The sequence below is a fragment of the Carassius carassius genome, chromosome 17 (genome assembly GCF_963082965.1).
Source record: "Carassius carassius chromosome 17, fCarCar2.1, whole genome shotgun sequence".
NCBI classification, from domain to species: Eukaryota; Metazoa; Chordata; class Actinopteri; order Cypriniformes; family Cyprinidae; genus Carassius; species Carassius carassius.
Genome location: NC_081771.1, coordinates 19,053,771 through 19,068,578, shown reverse-complemented (window position 1 = coordinate 19,068,578; position 14,808 = coordinate 19,053,771). Strand labels below are relative to the sequence as shown.

The 14,808-nt window shown below is 37.0% G+C and overlaps 2 protein-coding genes across 2 annotated transcripts in view; one reads left to right on the top strand and one right to left on the bottom strand.

The window, feature by feature from the left end:
• Nucleotides 1–205: 205 nt before the first annotated feature.
• Nucleotides 206–2,668, top strand: gadd45ab (growth arrest and DNA-damage-inducible, alpha, b). Its single transcript, XM_059571214.1, has 4 exons — nucleotides 206–398; nucleotides 798–899; nucleotides 1,189–1,402; nucleotides 1,892–2,668. Exons 1-4 carry the CDS (start codon nucleotides 349–351, stop codon nucleotides 2,003–2,005), a joined length of 480 nt encoding a protein of 159 aa, XP_059427197.1. The 5' UTR covers nucleotides 206–348; the 3' UTR covers nucleotides 2,006–2,668.
• A 9,362-nt stretch (nucleotides 2,669–12,030) lies between these two features.
• Nucleotides 12,031–14,808, bottom strand: part of gng12b (guanine nucleotide binding protein (G protein), gamma 12b) — a 52,064-nt gene continuing 49,286 nt past the window's right edge. The window contains exon 3 of the mRNA XM_059571213.1: nucleotides 12,031–13,042. Within this exon, the coding sequence (XP_059427196.1) occupies nucleotides 12,917–13,042 (126 nt within the window). The 3' untranslated portion in view covers nucleotides 12,031–12,916. The remainder of the gene's footprint in view (nucleotides 13,043–14,808) is intronic.

Below are 14,808 nucleotides of genomic sequence, written 5' to 3'. Positions count from 1 at the left end.
GAAGCAACATTTGTTTAGTTATATTATGTGCAGAAAAGTACTTATGTGATTGCCTACACATTATGGTGCATGCAAAATATTTAGAAAATATATAAAGATGTTTTAAAATTAATGGCACTTATGAGTTGTCTCCGCTCTGTTCGTTCATGGACGTACGTCCACTTGAGCTGACCAATCAGCGACAGTATGTAAATGAGGCTGGAGTGAGTACTCTACCGCGGTCTCCTGACACAAGCGCGTCATTATCACTCCACTCAGCGCAAGCGGTATATCCGTGCTCCTGCACCGCATAGGACTACACGCTAACGGATAACAGCGCGCGACACATACGAAGGATATCCGTTTCTAATGTGCAATATGACTTTTGAAGAACCGTGTGGAGACAACGCAACGGAAAGGTGTGTTTTCTTGTTAAACTCACTGGTGTTGCACATTTGTTTGAGCTGAGCATCACGCGTAAGTTATCTGTCCGTGCCGTTGAAAGATCGTGATTTTTCGAATTTTTTATACAGATGTCCTCTTGGTGACGTGTGCTTATAAATGACTTTTACTCGAACGTTGCACATGGTCTCCTGTTAACTTTTTTAAAATGCTTTGCTGCATCGCGTGCAAAAGTTTGATCAAATGACAGTAATGTTAGTGTTACTAGGCGTGACATTGATTAACGTAAATGTCCTCTTCAGTTGCAAATCGCATTCATGCAGAACGTTTCCCTATATTTTGTGCTTTAAGATAATTAGATTAGGTAATTTGTTGTGTAAATCAAATCTAATGTGTGTTTTTCAATCCTGTTGAAGAATGGACTCGGTTGAAAAGGCACTGGAAGAGGTCCTGACTGCTGCATTACCTCAGGGTTGCGTCACTGTGGGAGTTTACGAGGCAGCGAAGTCACTTAATGTGTAAGTGATCATTGCAAATCCCTTCTAAACCATAAATGGCCCATTCCACGTTTTAAAAATGCGATAAATGCTGGGATATAGTCAACAGGTTAACTTTTTTTCCCCATGTTGCTATCAATAGTCTTATAGTCATGACACTACAAGGAGACTAATACTAACAAAACACAAGATAAAGATATGTTAGAATGTCTGATTCACAAACTGGACACGCATTAAACCGTTTTTTTTTTCTTTTTTTCATTATTTTCATGTTTTTGCAAATTTTTCAATGTACTTGTCATTTTCACAGGGACCCAGACAACGTGGTTTTATGTCTGCTGGCCACAGACGAGGAGGATGTGAAAGACGTCGCGCTCCAGATTCATTTTACCTTGATTCAAGCATTCTGCTGCGAGAACGACATCAATATCTTACGAGTGAACAACATGACACGTCTGGCAGAGATCCTGGAAGGCGTGAAACCAGGAGGAGAGTCGATGGACCTCCACTGCGTATTAGTCACCGTATGTGTCATTTCACTCTCCTATTGTCAGATTATTGCTTGCTAGGTAGCCTTGAGCGCACAGAGCCATCACAGCTGCACATTTGCAGAATTGTTCATGCATATTCTTATTAACTATCAGGAAGGTTTAGTTAAAGTCTTTGAGGGCGGCACGACTGAAGTAGTTTAAAGTCCAGTGATCCATTAGAGCGTCTGTGATGTGGAATTCCAGCCGGTCCGGGGCTGCAGTAAACTGGCAGCTCTTCAGTGAGATCTAATAGCAGTGCTGAACTTCTGTGGCTGCCTTTAGTATTCACAGAACTTCCTGTGCAACTCTGGGGCATTTCTGCAAACACCATTTCCTGGAAGAAAAGCTCTGTGAAGTGACCATCTTTAACAAATTAGAGAGAGGCCCTTTGAAAACAAGTGCTTGTCCGTTAACCAGCAGCTGTTAAAACCACTCTCAATCAGACTCTTGCTGTTTGTAAAGTTTTTCTCTCTTCTCTCACAGAATCCACAGTCATCCACGTGGAAGGATCCAGCCCTCAGCAAACTGCATCGATTCTGCAGAGACAGTCGGGGATTGGATCAGTGGGTACCAGTTATCAATCTGCCCAAAAGATGAACAGGAGCGGACAATGTCAGAGCTTTTACGGGCTCCAGGACTAGATTTGTGTTCTGCTTTGGATGAAGCCTAATGCCACTGAGAATGAGACATGAGGGGGATTAACAATATGCAATGGATGATATGTTTTCCAGCAAACCCAGTGATCAGAAGTGTGGGTTTTGTTTGTCCCGTTGGACAGGCGATTCATGGTTTCACCTCGGAGCAGGAAGAATGACTCAGCACTGTGTTCGCAGTGCTGTCAGGGAGCGTCAAGTTTGCCGGGAACTGTACAGGAAACTGAATCACACATGCTGGATTACAGTACTAAGAGTGAGCTGAGAGACTGGAGTGTGTTCAACTGGAATCTACTCCGTAAAATGTGACCAGACTGTCGGAGGTCAGATGGACCGTTAAATGATGGGCATGACCCTTTAGCATACATACTGCCATTTAAAGACCGTAACTTCTGATGTTAATGCTGTCCTGTATTATAGTTATTTAAAAGGGAATATACTACAGTATTTACTGAGTTAGAAATGAGTTGCTTGTTTTAATTCAACCATTCTGGAATATGTTCTGTATTTTAAACTGTTAATTTTAAACTTTTTTTTTTAATTTATTAATTGTATTTATTTTGTGTTAATTGTCAGAAATGTAAAAATAAAATGTCTGACCCATGTGCATCTGTCTTTGGCAGTGTTTCAATTGTCTGTGTAATGCATGTTATAGTGTCTCAAAAAACGTCCTGGTAATTATAATATATATATATAAAATAACAAGAAGCCTGTGTTATTTGTATTGCTCCCATCCTACACTTAAGTGCGAACTGTAGTATGCTCTGCTATAGGCTATGCTAATTAGAAGGTGTTCATGGTGACTGTAGAATATTTAAACTGCTTGGTCACTGTCATAACTTGGGAGAAGCAATTAGTATACTGAATAACCAGACGGCAGCGTGTGGGTGTTTTGCTTAATACTTGTTCGTAGATCTGTTGTTTACATTTATTAGGCTACCTGCTGCAATGAAGGAATATGTCCATCCCTGTATGATTACAGTGTCTTCTGATGGCTACTTTCAGCAGGATAATGCACCATGTCACAAAGCTCAAATCACCTGAGACTGGTTTCTTGAATAGAAACTTTACTCAAATGCTCTCTGCCGTCACCAGATCTCAATCCAATAGAGCAGTTTTGGGATGTGGTAAAATGGGAGATTCGCATCATGTATCTGCAGCCAACAAATCTGTAGCAATTTGGTGATGCTATCATGTCGATATGGACCAAAATCTCTGTGGAATGTTTCCAACACCTTGTTGAATCTATGCCACGAAGAATTAAGGCAGTTCTGAAGGCAACCCGGTACAAGGTGTACCTAATAAAGTGGCTAGTAAGTGAGTGTGTGTGTGTGTGTATATATATATATATATATAGGCCTGTCGCAAAAATCAATATATCAACGCAATATATTATAACGCAAAATATATATATGACCACATAATTTTTGGTGATGCAATATATATCGGCCATTATATTTACTTAAAAATGTATATTATAAAAATTTATGCAACCATGTTTTGTACATTCCATGTGTCTTTTGCAGCCTCTCAAACATAACGTAGTAGTCGTTGTGCATACAGACATCTGATCTGACTGCTAAGTAGTGATTGTGTTTTTCAACATTAGTGTGCACCCTTTATTTACAGAGAAAAGAAGGTCCGGGAAAAATCTCCTTACAAGTTTGTTATGCATTTTATTATTATGCCCTTATTGCAAAAAGAAAAAAAAAAGTTTATTCAAAAATTAAAAGTTTGTTGTCATTTGGAAGTGTGTAGGCTGTAATTGTAGGCTGTTACATTATGATTTTATATTTAGTGGCATGGTCTTTAAAATGACAATAATATTGATTATCGCAATTATTTCTGGGGCAATATATCGTACATCAAAAAGTTGTTATCTTGAAAGGCCTATATATATATATATATATATATATATATATATATATATATATATATATATATATATATATATATATATATCCTCCTGAAAACCAGAAATAAAAAGCTCTCTGAATTGTTTAGGGCATAAGAAAGCAATGGTAAAATAACAGTTTTTTTTAAAAATGGACAAAATAAAATGAAAAGAGTAGACATGAAAAGGCAAAAACAAAGGATTTTAGGTCTCAGGATATTTTTTATACCAATCTTTAAGGATGGTTCTCAACTGTTTTAAAATGTTAATAATTTTGCTTTATGGAATTTGTGTTTAAAAATTCCATAAACTGGCTTTTCCATTAAGCACAATGTTATCCACTGTATCTAATTTGCATATTAAAGTGTTGTTGGTACATCATGTTGAAAAAAATCATGTAATCATGTGATCAGTAATTGGCCAGATTTTCATAATATCTAATATTCATAAGAATATTGATAATTTGTTTTCCTATTCAATTATTTTGTCTCCCAAAATGCATAATAATCAAGGTTTTAGTCCTGGTGTCCTCTACAGTGGACGAAATTATATCCTGTTAGAAGTCATATTTTAATTTAAAGCCCCATGACATTTTCCTGAGATGTTGATTTATAGCAAACAATTTGAAAATAAATCAGAATTACATTATAATGACAAAATATTCTATTTCTATAAGGATGTACAATTATATCACTACACTAATGTCAGCCATTTTTAAAAACTAAGGAGAGGGAGTGGCCATGGTGAAACATCCAATCACTTATCTCTGAAAAAACTCCATAACTGGGTCTCAGGAGGATATACTGTATGTATATGTGTGTGTGCGTGTGTGTGTGTCAACCTCACAGCCAAAAGTATCCTTAACCAGCTACATTAACTGGCTGTTTGGCTTCGCTTGCTTTCGAAAAGTTCATTATAAGTAATATAATTATGAAGGCCTGGTCGAGCGCTGATGGGCTGGCGATGGGGATAAGTGTCCCATCCACAAGGCCAATTACTCACGGGACACCTGCAATAGAATGGAAGCCTTGATGTGCCTCCATCAGTTCACGCCAGGTGAATATAATATAATATAACATAATCAGTGGCATGATGGAGCAGGCTGTTTGTGACTGAGTGAACGCACCGCCACACTGAGGTCTTACTCAGCCCATATCCATCTCCAACCACCTCCAGAAAACTCCAAACAGTATAAACAGAGAGCCGCCAGCAGCTGAATTTCGGGGCTTAGGAGGTAGCTCCGTCGAGTTTATCTTGACAAAGTTGGACCACAAGATGTAAAAGCTGCTGAATTTGCTACCGTGATGGGCAAAATTTTTGTAGAATTGTATCTTTTGACATGGAAGCTATTCTGACACTATTAGGGAATAGTGCACTGCACATACACTAATTGGCTCCGCGGATGCAAACTGTTTGTTGTCTCGCAGCCATAGTTTGACCAAACTTCCCATCACATTCATTCCCTTTAAATAGACTCCAGACAATGTTTGCCAGCCAATGTGCCTTTTTATATTTTAATGGAAAAACTAAAAACCATCAGTATGATGACAGTTTTATTCTTTGCATAAAAACACTTCAATTAATTGAACACTAATTGAACACTGGGTGTATTACAACTTTAGAATTGTAATATTTCACTGGTTTTGCACTTTTTTTTCTGGCAACAGAATTACAATTGTATTGACTGAAATGTGAAGAAGCTTTTTGCACAGTTGTGGTCACTAGCAGAGTGGACTGTGAACAGCGATATGGTATAGCTAAGAGTGGTCCAGACTAATCTTAAAAACGAATGACTTACAATACTGTAGGTATACTTAACTAAGAACATTTCGGGAAACAGGTATTAACGTCAAGGAACAACTTAAGGTAGAACTTAAGCATGACATAGCGTTAAGAAGGTTTTGGGAAACGCAGCCCAGGCTCCTCCTAACGGAGCAAACTGCACAACTTCTTGTCCAGGCCCTTGTCATTTCTAGGCTGGATTTCTATCAAGCACAATCATACCTCTACAAATAATTCAGAAAGCAGCGGCACGACTGGTCTTCAACGAGCCCAAAAGAGCCCATGTTACACCTCTTTTTATCTCCTTGCACTGGCCGGTTGTGGCTCGCATCAAGTTCAAGACACTGATGCTTGCATATAGAAAAGCCACATGCTCAGCAAAAGCCTACTTCCACTCACTACTATTTATCTACATCCTCTCCAGCAGTCTGAGATCTGCTTCCTTGTGGTACCATAACAGGGAGGCTCAAAATCACTTTCCAGAACGTTCTCGTTCACCATTCCTGGCTGGTGGAATGATCTTCTCACCCCTATCCAGAATGCTGAATTCCTGACAATTTTCAAGTGACGTTAATTTTCTTTCGATGCTACTTGACTTCATCCTTAAAAAAAAAAAAAAAAAAAAAAAAAAACTGTCTTTCTCTTTATTTATTTCTAGCTTGTGCTTATTTGAACAAATACCCGAAACTTGGTATTACGAGCACTTCCTGTGTCTGTTTGTCTCTTTAAGAAGAATCACTTTACATATTCCACAATTGTAAGTCAGTGTTGATAAAAGCATCTGCAAAATAACTAAATGTAAACAATATATGAAACACTGTGCACGATATATCGGTACCATAATAGTTATCGGCCGATATTACAGAGTTTGTTCGTTTTTTGTTTTTAATCACATGCAGTGTTTTTGGATATTTAATTGTAATCTCTGGTTGCCTTTATATTTTTTACATTTAGATTACCTTTGCAATCATCTAACATTTATTTAGATGATGGTACATGCTCAATGTTTGTCTATAAAAATGCTAATAAATTAACTGCACTGTTGAAATTTTATCTTAAAATCACAGATCTTAGCAAATCTTAAAATAAAAATCTATTTTTCGTACTGTACAGCATAATGTTGTGATGCCTTCATCCACTTACAGCATTTGAAAATACTTTATTCATTTATTTATTAAGTAGTTTTAAATGTGTACAATTCAATACATTTTTAAGGCCATTTTTTTCTGCTATCATTTATTAAATTAAAATAATATTATTGGGTTGAAGGAATTGGTATTTTAGTATCAATGCCATGGTCAATGAGTGTATACAAAAACCACAAAGGACATTTATTTGCATAAAAAACCCCTGACTTTTTGCAACTATTTATTTTGATAATATAAATGCACCGTATGCAAAATATTTCACAAGGCAAGAACATTCTGAGGGCAGTAGAGTAGAGGGCAGTTTCAAAGTGTCATTGGGCTTTGTTTTGTAAACAGCGTTCTTCACATACATTGCTAAAAAAAAGCTATTTCCACAAGTAGGTGGGAAAGAGAATTCCATTACATTCATTACGTCAGCAGGGAAACGCATGACGTCGGGTCATTGAGGCCTTGTGTCTTTACACAAAACAGAAGATAATCCGGGTCCTGACCAAGCCAGAAATAGATACAGCGCTGAGAGAGTGAATCATACCTGACAGCATCAGCAGGGGTGGGGGACATGGCTGAGTTAAAATGTGGACAAAAAAAGAGAGAAAAGATAAAGTGAGTCAAGGCCATTCAAGGCTGCAGCAGGAGAGCTGACAACTAAAAATAGCCCTCTGTTCCCTTTGCTCAGTTTGCTGAGACCGTACAAACAGAGAGAGGACTGGAAAGACCCTAATACACATTGAATGCGACTGTAAACTGTTGTTTCATTTCCAGCTAAAGCTTTGCTGCATTGCTCAAGCAGTAGCTGCTGGAAAGTAGAATTCAGGCTTCTAGTAGAAGCTGGGTCATGTATTTCATTCAAACAGGAGTCCACTTATCCTCAACAGGTTCACAAGGAGAGTTTGAGATGTCCCCCCTTTATTTTCACACAGTATACTGTATTTTTTTTCTGAAGTTATAAATAAAACAAAGATTATTGGAGTTTTACAAGAAAATACAATTTCATATATATTTTTTTTAACTTTAAAATTGTACATGTAATGCAATGTGTTACTTACATGATACATAATTACTTTTTAATTATTTGTGAAATTTACTTGCAATTTCTAATTGAAAATTTCTACATTGGACCATTTTTTTTTCTCTCTGTGTCTAAATGAGTCTTTCTATCTTTGGGTTCCAGGCAAGATTATCACATTTTGGGGAATACTTCCTTTGTTTTAAAATGTTGTGCATGGAGGGAGGAGGGGATTTCTGTACCTAGCTGACTAGAAGTAAACAGAGCTGACATTATGTCCCTGCTGCAATGACCGTCCGGTCTGACATTAGCCTCATCCTGCTAAATACAGGTTTGCAGGTCAGTGGAGTCACACAGTGGTACTTTCTCTCCAAATGTGCCTAGAGCTGGGAAACTCCAGCTTCACTGGGACCATGAATTTAGGTGGAAGTGAGACATCGGCTGTTCCCACGCATTGGGAATACAAATGTTTCTGAAAGGACCAACTGCAGCGCCACAGATCAAACCCGGAGCATGAAGGACACTTTAAATGGATAGTTCACCCAAAAATTTAAAATTATGTCATTAATTACTCACTCTCATGTCATTCAAAACCGTAAGACCTTCGTATTCAGAATACAAATTAAGATATTTTTGATGAAATCTGAGAGCTTTCTGACCCTGCATAGACAGCAACGGAACTGACATGTTCAACAAGGCCCATAAAGGTTATGAGGGCATTATTAAAATAGTCCATGTTACATCTGAGGTTCAAATGTAATGTTATGAAGCTACGAGAATACTTTTTGTGTGCAAATTCAAAAATTTCTTCTCTTCTGTGTCAGTCTTCGCCGTATTTTCAGGACAGTACAAGGACACATGGACACGTGTGCATGGACACCTGTGGTCTCACAAAGCTCTGGTATATAGCTGAATAATAACAAATAAATACCAGATGCTGAATGGCTTCTTGTTTCCCTCATACAGGATTACGGGGGTTTATCCTGGAGCTTTTCTACCGAGCTGACAGGTAACTTTATCACTAAAAATGACATGACCACAAAGCCAGTTCATCAATCATAGACAAGACGCTCCGCTGATTACATCGATGTAGGGCAGTAAATACAACCTGACCTGTTTCTGAGTGAAACAGGTATGAGAAGAGCTCTACTGGGATCATTACATAACAACAGGGCTTTGACCCGGAGGCCCAGATAAAACAATATCAGAGAAAGTAGTGGGAATACTGAGACCATGAACACCTGACTGTTGAGGGAAAGCAAGAGGCAGGCATTAAATACACATTAACTCCTCCTGACTGGTTTGCTAACTAACTTTTTGTAGTTATTATATTGCATAAAAAACCAATTAAAAATATGTATATATTTAAAAATATATATATATATTACTATATTAAAAAATCTATATATTTATTTCTCTAAGTGTAATGCTGAATTTTCAGCATCCACAAGAAGCATTCTGTTTATTGTCAAACAAAGCTGAAAACATTTGTTTTGAGTGATCTTTATGGAAAGTGTGATGCAATAATTTTCCCAGGATTAACTAAACGTTCAAATAAAAAAGCATTTTTTGAAATACATTTCTTTGGAAACACTTTCCATATGTTAATGGTTTTATATACTACTTTAGCATGAAAAAACAATGAACAATACTTCTATGGCATTTATTAATATTAGTACCTCTAGTAAATAAATAAATGTAAATGTTAGACTTGACTCACCACAGAACATATACAAACAAGACAACAAGATTGAGAATAAATCTATATTTAGATGGAAAAAGACAACATCTACAACCCAGTACATTGGGACCTCAGCACAAAGGAAGGTGGAAAACTCACTACAATACAGTGACACTGAATGTTCTTCATAATAAAAATATTTTTAAATGCAAAAAGAGATAAGCCGGCAGACAGAAGAGCTTGTCCATGTCATATTTTCAAAACAAAAGCACCTTCAGAAATGGCCACAGCATCAAAAAAAAAAAAAAAAACAGCAGCCAAATTAACAACAGGCCACTGAGAGAACCCAGTTCTACCGTTGGGAAACATTAAGAAAATGTAACTTAACAAGCATCACACAACAAGAAAGCAAGGCTGAAATTGCCATTCAAAGCATACTGTTGTTCAAATAAGATTGTGGTTTAGCAAAATCGTAATGCAGGTACAGTTGCATGATGCACAGGCATAGATATATCCAGCCTTAGGCATGAGACATGTGTAATGATGAAGATACACAGTGAAGATGTCTGTAGGATCTCAGCGCCGCTGGTTCACAGTAGTTTAACTCTGGCTGTCGTCTCGAGACAGGAGTACGGCAATGAAAGACTCAGAGCAGGAATACTTCATTAAGGCTGGTTCAGCTGGTCTGGTCAGGTTGTTTTCTGCAGCTGTGTCGTGAAGACATTACACACTCCCTTTCACCAATGCATGGCAATTCACAAGATTATTACAAAAAAGGTACAGGAGCTGTAAACATGGAATGATGTAAAAATGCATGATTATAACAGTCACAAAAATAACTACAATCAGAGAAATCATCATGTGCTCAGTGTGTATACAGAAAAATCATATGCTACCCTATTGTGGGTTTCTATTGCTGGTTAGAACCCAGAACGAGATGGCACAATGACATTTTGTCATAAAAGAGACAATGATTATGTGTCGAGTGGGGCGGGGCCGAGAGACGTGGGAACAGGAGCGAGGCCGGTGGAGTGATTGGAGATGAGCGACACCTGCTCGACCCACCGGACTCAAGTCCCACGGAGGACATGGAGGGATATAAAACATGAGCTTTGTGTTTATTTTTAAATCTTAAATCTTTTAAATCATTATTAAATCTTATTTGATTGTCCGCCGGTTCCCGCCTCCTTCTTCCCGATGATTATGAAGTTTTAATTGTTACAGATTATTAATAAAAAAGAAAAAAATCAGAAGAAATGTGTACATTAACATAAGGCATCTTGTAAATAATCATTAAAGGGTTATAATATTTTATGTACCATGATCTGCTAGTATTGCTACAAGACAAAGTATTTATAATGTAAATTCTGATGTTTTGAGTAGGGGAAATCTCATCCCATTGACTGAAAGTAGGAATTTAAAGAATGGAGAAATTGGTAAAGCAACACATGTTGGTAACAATTTGCAATAAGACAAAATGTAAAGGATAAAAGTATCATGAACTAATTCTGATTTTTTTTTTTTTTTTTTGTGCAACCTATAATGGCTAGTTAGGTTAATGTTCATTCTACATACACTACCATTCAGCTTGGGTTTGTCAAGATTTTATTATTATTTTATTTTTGTCTGTTTGTAATATAGGCTTATTTATGATGTTACCAAAAATATTTAAAATAAATAATGTTATTTTGAACTTTCTCTTCGTTCAGCAAAGTTATCATATTAAGTAGATAATAAGAAATGCTTCTTAAGCACCAAATCAGCAGATATGCAGAAATGATTTCTGGAGGATTATGTGACATTAAAGCCTGGCATAATTTTAATATACAAAAAAAAATATATATATAAGAAAATCTTACTGACCCCAAGCTTTTGAATGGTAACGTATATGAATACATTTTTAGCGTTTGTTTTAACAAGTTGTATACATTTACTTTGAATTATTAGCTATGAATTATTCATTAACAATTAACAATAGTACAGCACATTTATAAATTAACATTGATTGACATTAATAAATGCTGTTAAAATGCTTTTCATTGCTAGTTCATGGTTCCTAACACATTAATGATAACAAATTCAACCTTATTGTAAAGTGTTTCCCACATTTTGTTTCAGTAATTAAAATAAGAAAAAAATAGTATAGGACATACTAAGACTTTCATACTACGGAGCCCCGCACATGACATGCAAGAAAAAATAAATAAATTGTGCGCACAATTTACTAATTCGTTCCCTCAATTTACTAAAACGTGCACACAATTACTATTGCGTTCGCTCGATTTACTATTGCGTTCGCTCGATTTACTATTGCGTTCCCTCGATTTACTATTGCGTTCGCTCGATTTGCTAAATCGTGCGCACGATTTAGCAAATCGAGGGAACTAATTAGTAAATTGTGCGCACAATTTATAAATCGAGTGAACGCAATAGTAAATCGAGGGAACGAAATACGTTTTAGTACATTGAGGGAATGAATTAGTAAATTGTGCACACGATTTAGCCTTATATTTTTTCCTGCGTGTCATGTGCCGGGCTCCGTACCAAACAAATGCATAAACACATCACCTTATTTTAATCTTAAAATGCTGATCTGCAAGTTTTAGCAGTTGTTGAACATGTGAGTTGGCCGGTTTATTGCGAGAAAATAAAAAGGGCATAGTCTAGTGTGTATTGATTTGACAGGAGGGATTAGCTTTGTATCTCTCCATTGTTTAGACACAGTGAGTAAATGGGGGAGGGCCGAAGCAGCACTGTGTCAATGTGACGCCTCCAAAAGACACCTGTTTCCTCCTCCACTGAGCGCAAGAATCCTTCACACATTAGTGATGCTGACATTTCAACCCTCACATCAACCCCCCACTCCTCCCTGCAACTGGACGCCTTTAAAAGCATCAGATGCGGTCAAAGCACTGCTGATGAGGCTTTGCTTATCTGCAGATATACATGACAGAGTGCAGTCATTAAAAATGATCGTTTCCTGTGCTTCATGATACTGAGAACCGCCCACACTGACCTCACCCTTTATTTGCAGAAGACACAACCACATCAGTGGACACTATCGCAAAGCAAACAATTCATCTGTGCTGTGCCCTAAAGTGAAAAATTCATTCATGGGTTGGTTTTGTCTTTGCACCACAAATAATTTGTTTACTAGGAGCTTTGACTCTCCTTTTTACAGAAAACAGGAACATTTCTAGTGTGGATACAATCAAATAATAGCTTGGGGTTTAGCTCATTTTAAGGCGAATAGTGAATGAATGTATGAAGATCATATTCTTTCTATTAAAAAAATAACAATAAAAGGGAACATCAAAACATAGAGCAAGAGTTCAAACATCCCACTACAATATAGTGCATGGCTTTTTATCTTTAAAAGGGTTTTCCGAAGCTGGGATACCAAGAAGTAGAGGATCATACTTTGCATGGTCACTGCAGTAATGCATGAGGTCTGCAGAAGCTTTAGACACCTGCACAGAAGAGATACAATATGAACAACAATTGTTAGATTTGTATGATTTATAAATTAACAATTTATTAGTCATTAAAGGGGGAGTTTATTTCAAAATTCTGTCAATCCGAGGATTTCTGTTCTTGAATATTCTTGAATTTAACTGTTAAGAAAATTAGAATACTGCATAAAACATTTGCAAATAAAGCACCATTTCATGTTTCCATCATCTCTTTTTGCAATACTGGCAAAGTAGCAATTAAAACAAAAGTTTCTGCAAATGGGGAAGCATGTGGCTCTTTTTTTCTTCTTACATAATACTGTAAATGATTTGCAGCAGATGAAATGCAATAACAAATGCTGTCATGTTATCTTAAATGCCTGATGTTTGGGAATGCAGTTGTGTGAGACAGTTATGGGAGGTGTTCATACCAAATCATTTTAATGATGGATTTTGCCTCAGGGATTTCAAACTATTGAAATAACATTTAAGATGGTTTGGGATGGGTTGGTGTGCTGATTAGTTCGGTCATCCTATTACATGATTTGCTGAGGCAAAGTCGCATGCGTTTTTTGCTGTTGTTGTTTATGCAAATCAAGGAATTTATTCAAATTTTTTTTTTGTGGATTTTATGCAGATGAAAAATGATATGTGCATCTCATAATTGAGGCCGATGCGATACACATCTCGGCGCATAGCCAATGAAGCATACATTAAAAATACGATGCGATACAATACAAATCACCCTTGTTATGAAGCAGTGAAGTCCAATTTAGATTTGAGTCAACACAATGCGATTCGATGCAATGATCGCTAAATTAACTTAAACCGTTAATTCACCCTAAAATTTAAATTAGCCCATAAATTTCTCACCCTCAATTCATCCTAGGTGTAGGGGGTGGTTGGTGAACAAAGTCCTCCTGTAGTGAATTGATGCGTTTTTGTAAGAAAAATAACCATATTTAAAATGCAATAATCAATTTAATCTAGCTTGCGCTCACTGTTGTACAAGGAAGCAACTCCAGGTGGATGATGTATGATGTCAGCTTTGCTCAGAAGTGATGCACGCAAAAGTGCAGGGGAGAGACCAAAACAAAACTATGTTCATTAATTAGAAGTACAAAATGAAGAATGGTAAAGAGGAATGTCAGATAAGAATTTGATTTGATTTTGATTTATTTCACAAGTTCCATTAAAAAAAATTAATATTCAATATAAATTCAATATAATTCAATTCAATATAAAAAGAATATTGTGAAAAGGTTCAATATTGAAGACACCTGGTGCCACACTCTAATCAGCTAATTAACTCAAACCCCTGCAAAGGCCTTTAAATGGTCTCTCAGTCTAGTTCTGTAGGCTACACAATCATGGGGAAGACTGCTGACTTGACAGTTGTCCAAAAGATGACCATTGACACCTTGCACAAGAAGGGCAAGACACAAAAGGTCATTGCAAAAGAGGCTGGCTGTTCACAGAGCTCTTAATAGAGAGGCAAAGGGAAGGAAAAGATGTGGTAGAAAAAAGTGTACAAGCAATAGGGATAACCGCACCCTGGAGAGGATTGTAAAACAAAACCCATTCAAAAATGTGGGGGAGATTCACAAAGAGAGACCGCAGCTGAAGTAAGTGCTTCAAGAACCACTATGCAAAGACTTATGCAAGACATGGGTTTCAGCTGTTGCATTCCTTGTGTCAAGCCACTCTTGAACAACAGACAGCGTCAGAAGCGTCTAAAGACAAAAAGGACTGGACTGCTGCTGAGTGGTCCAAAGTTATGTTCT

Coding starts and splice junctions, on each gene's coding strand:
- gadd45ab (XM_059571214.1), top strand. CDS start 349: ATGTGCAATATGACTTTTGAAGAACCGTGTGGAGACAACGCAACGGAA. Junction 399..797: donor GGAGACAACGCAACGGAAAG/GTGTGTTTTCTT, acceptor ATCCTGTTGAAG/AATGGACTCGGTTGAAAAGG. Junction 1,403..1,891: donor TCCACTGCGTATTAGTCACC/GTATGTGTCATT, acceptor CTTCTCTCACAG/AATCCACAGTCATCCACGTG.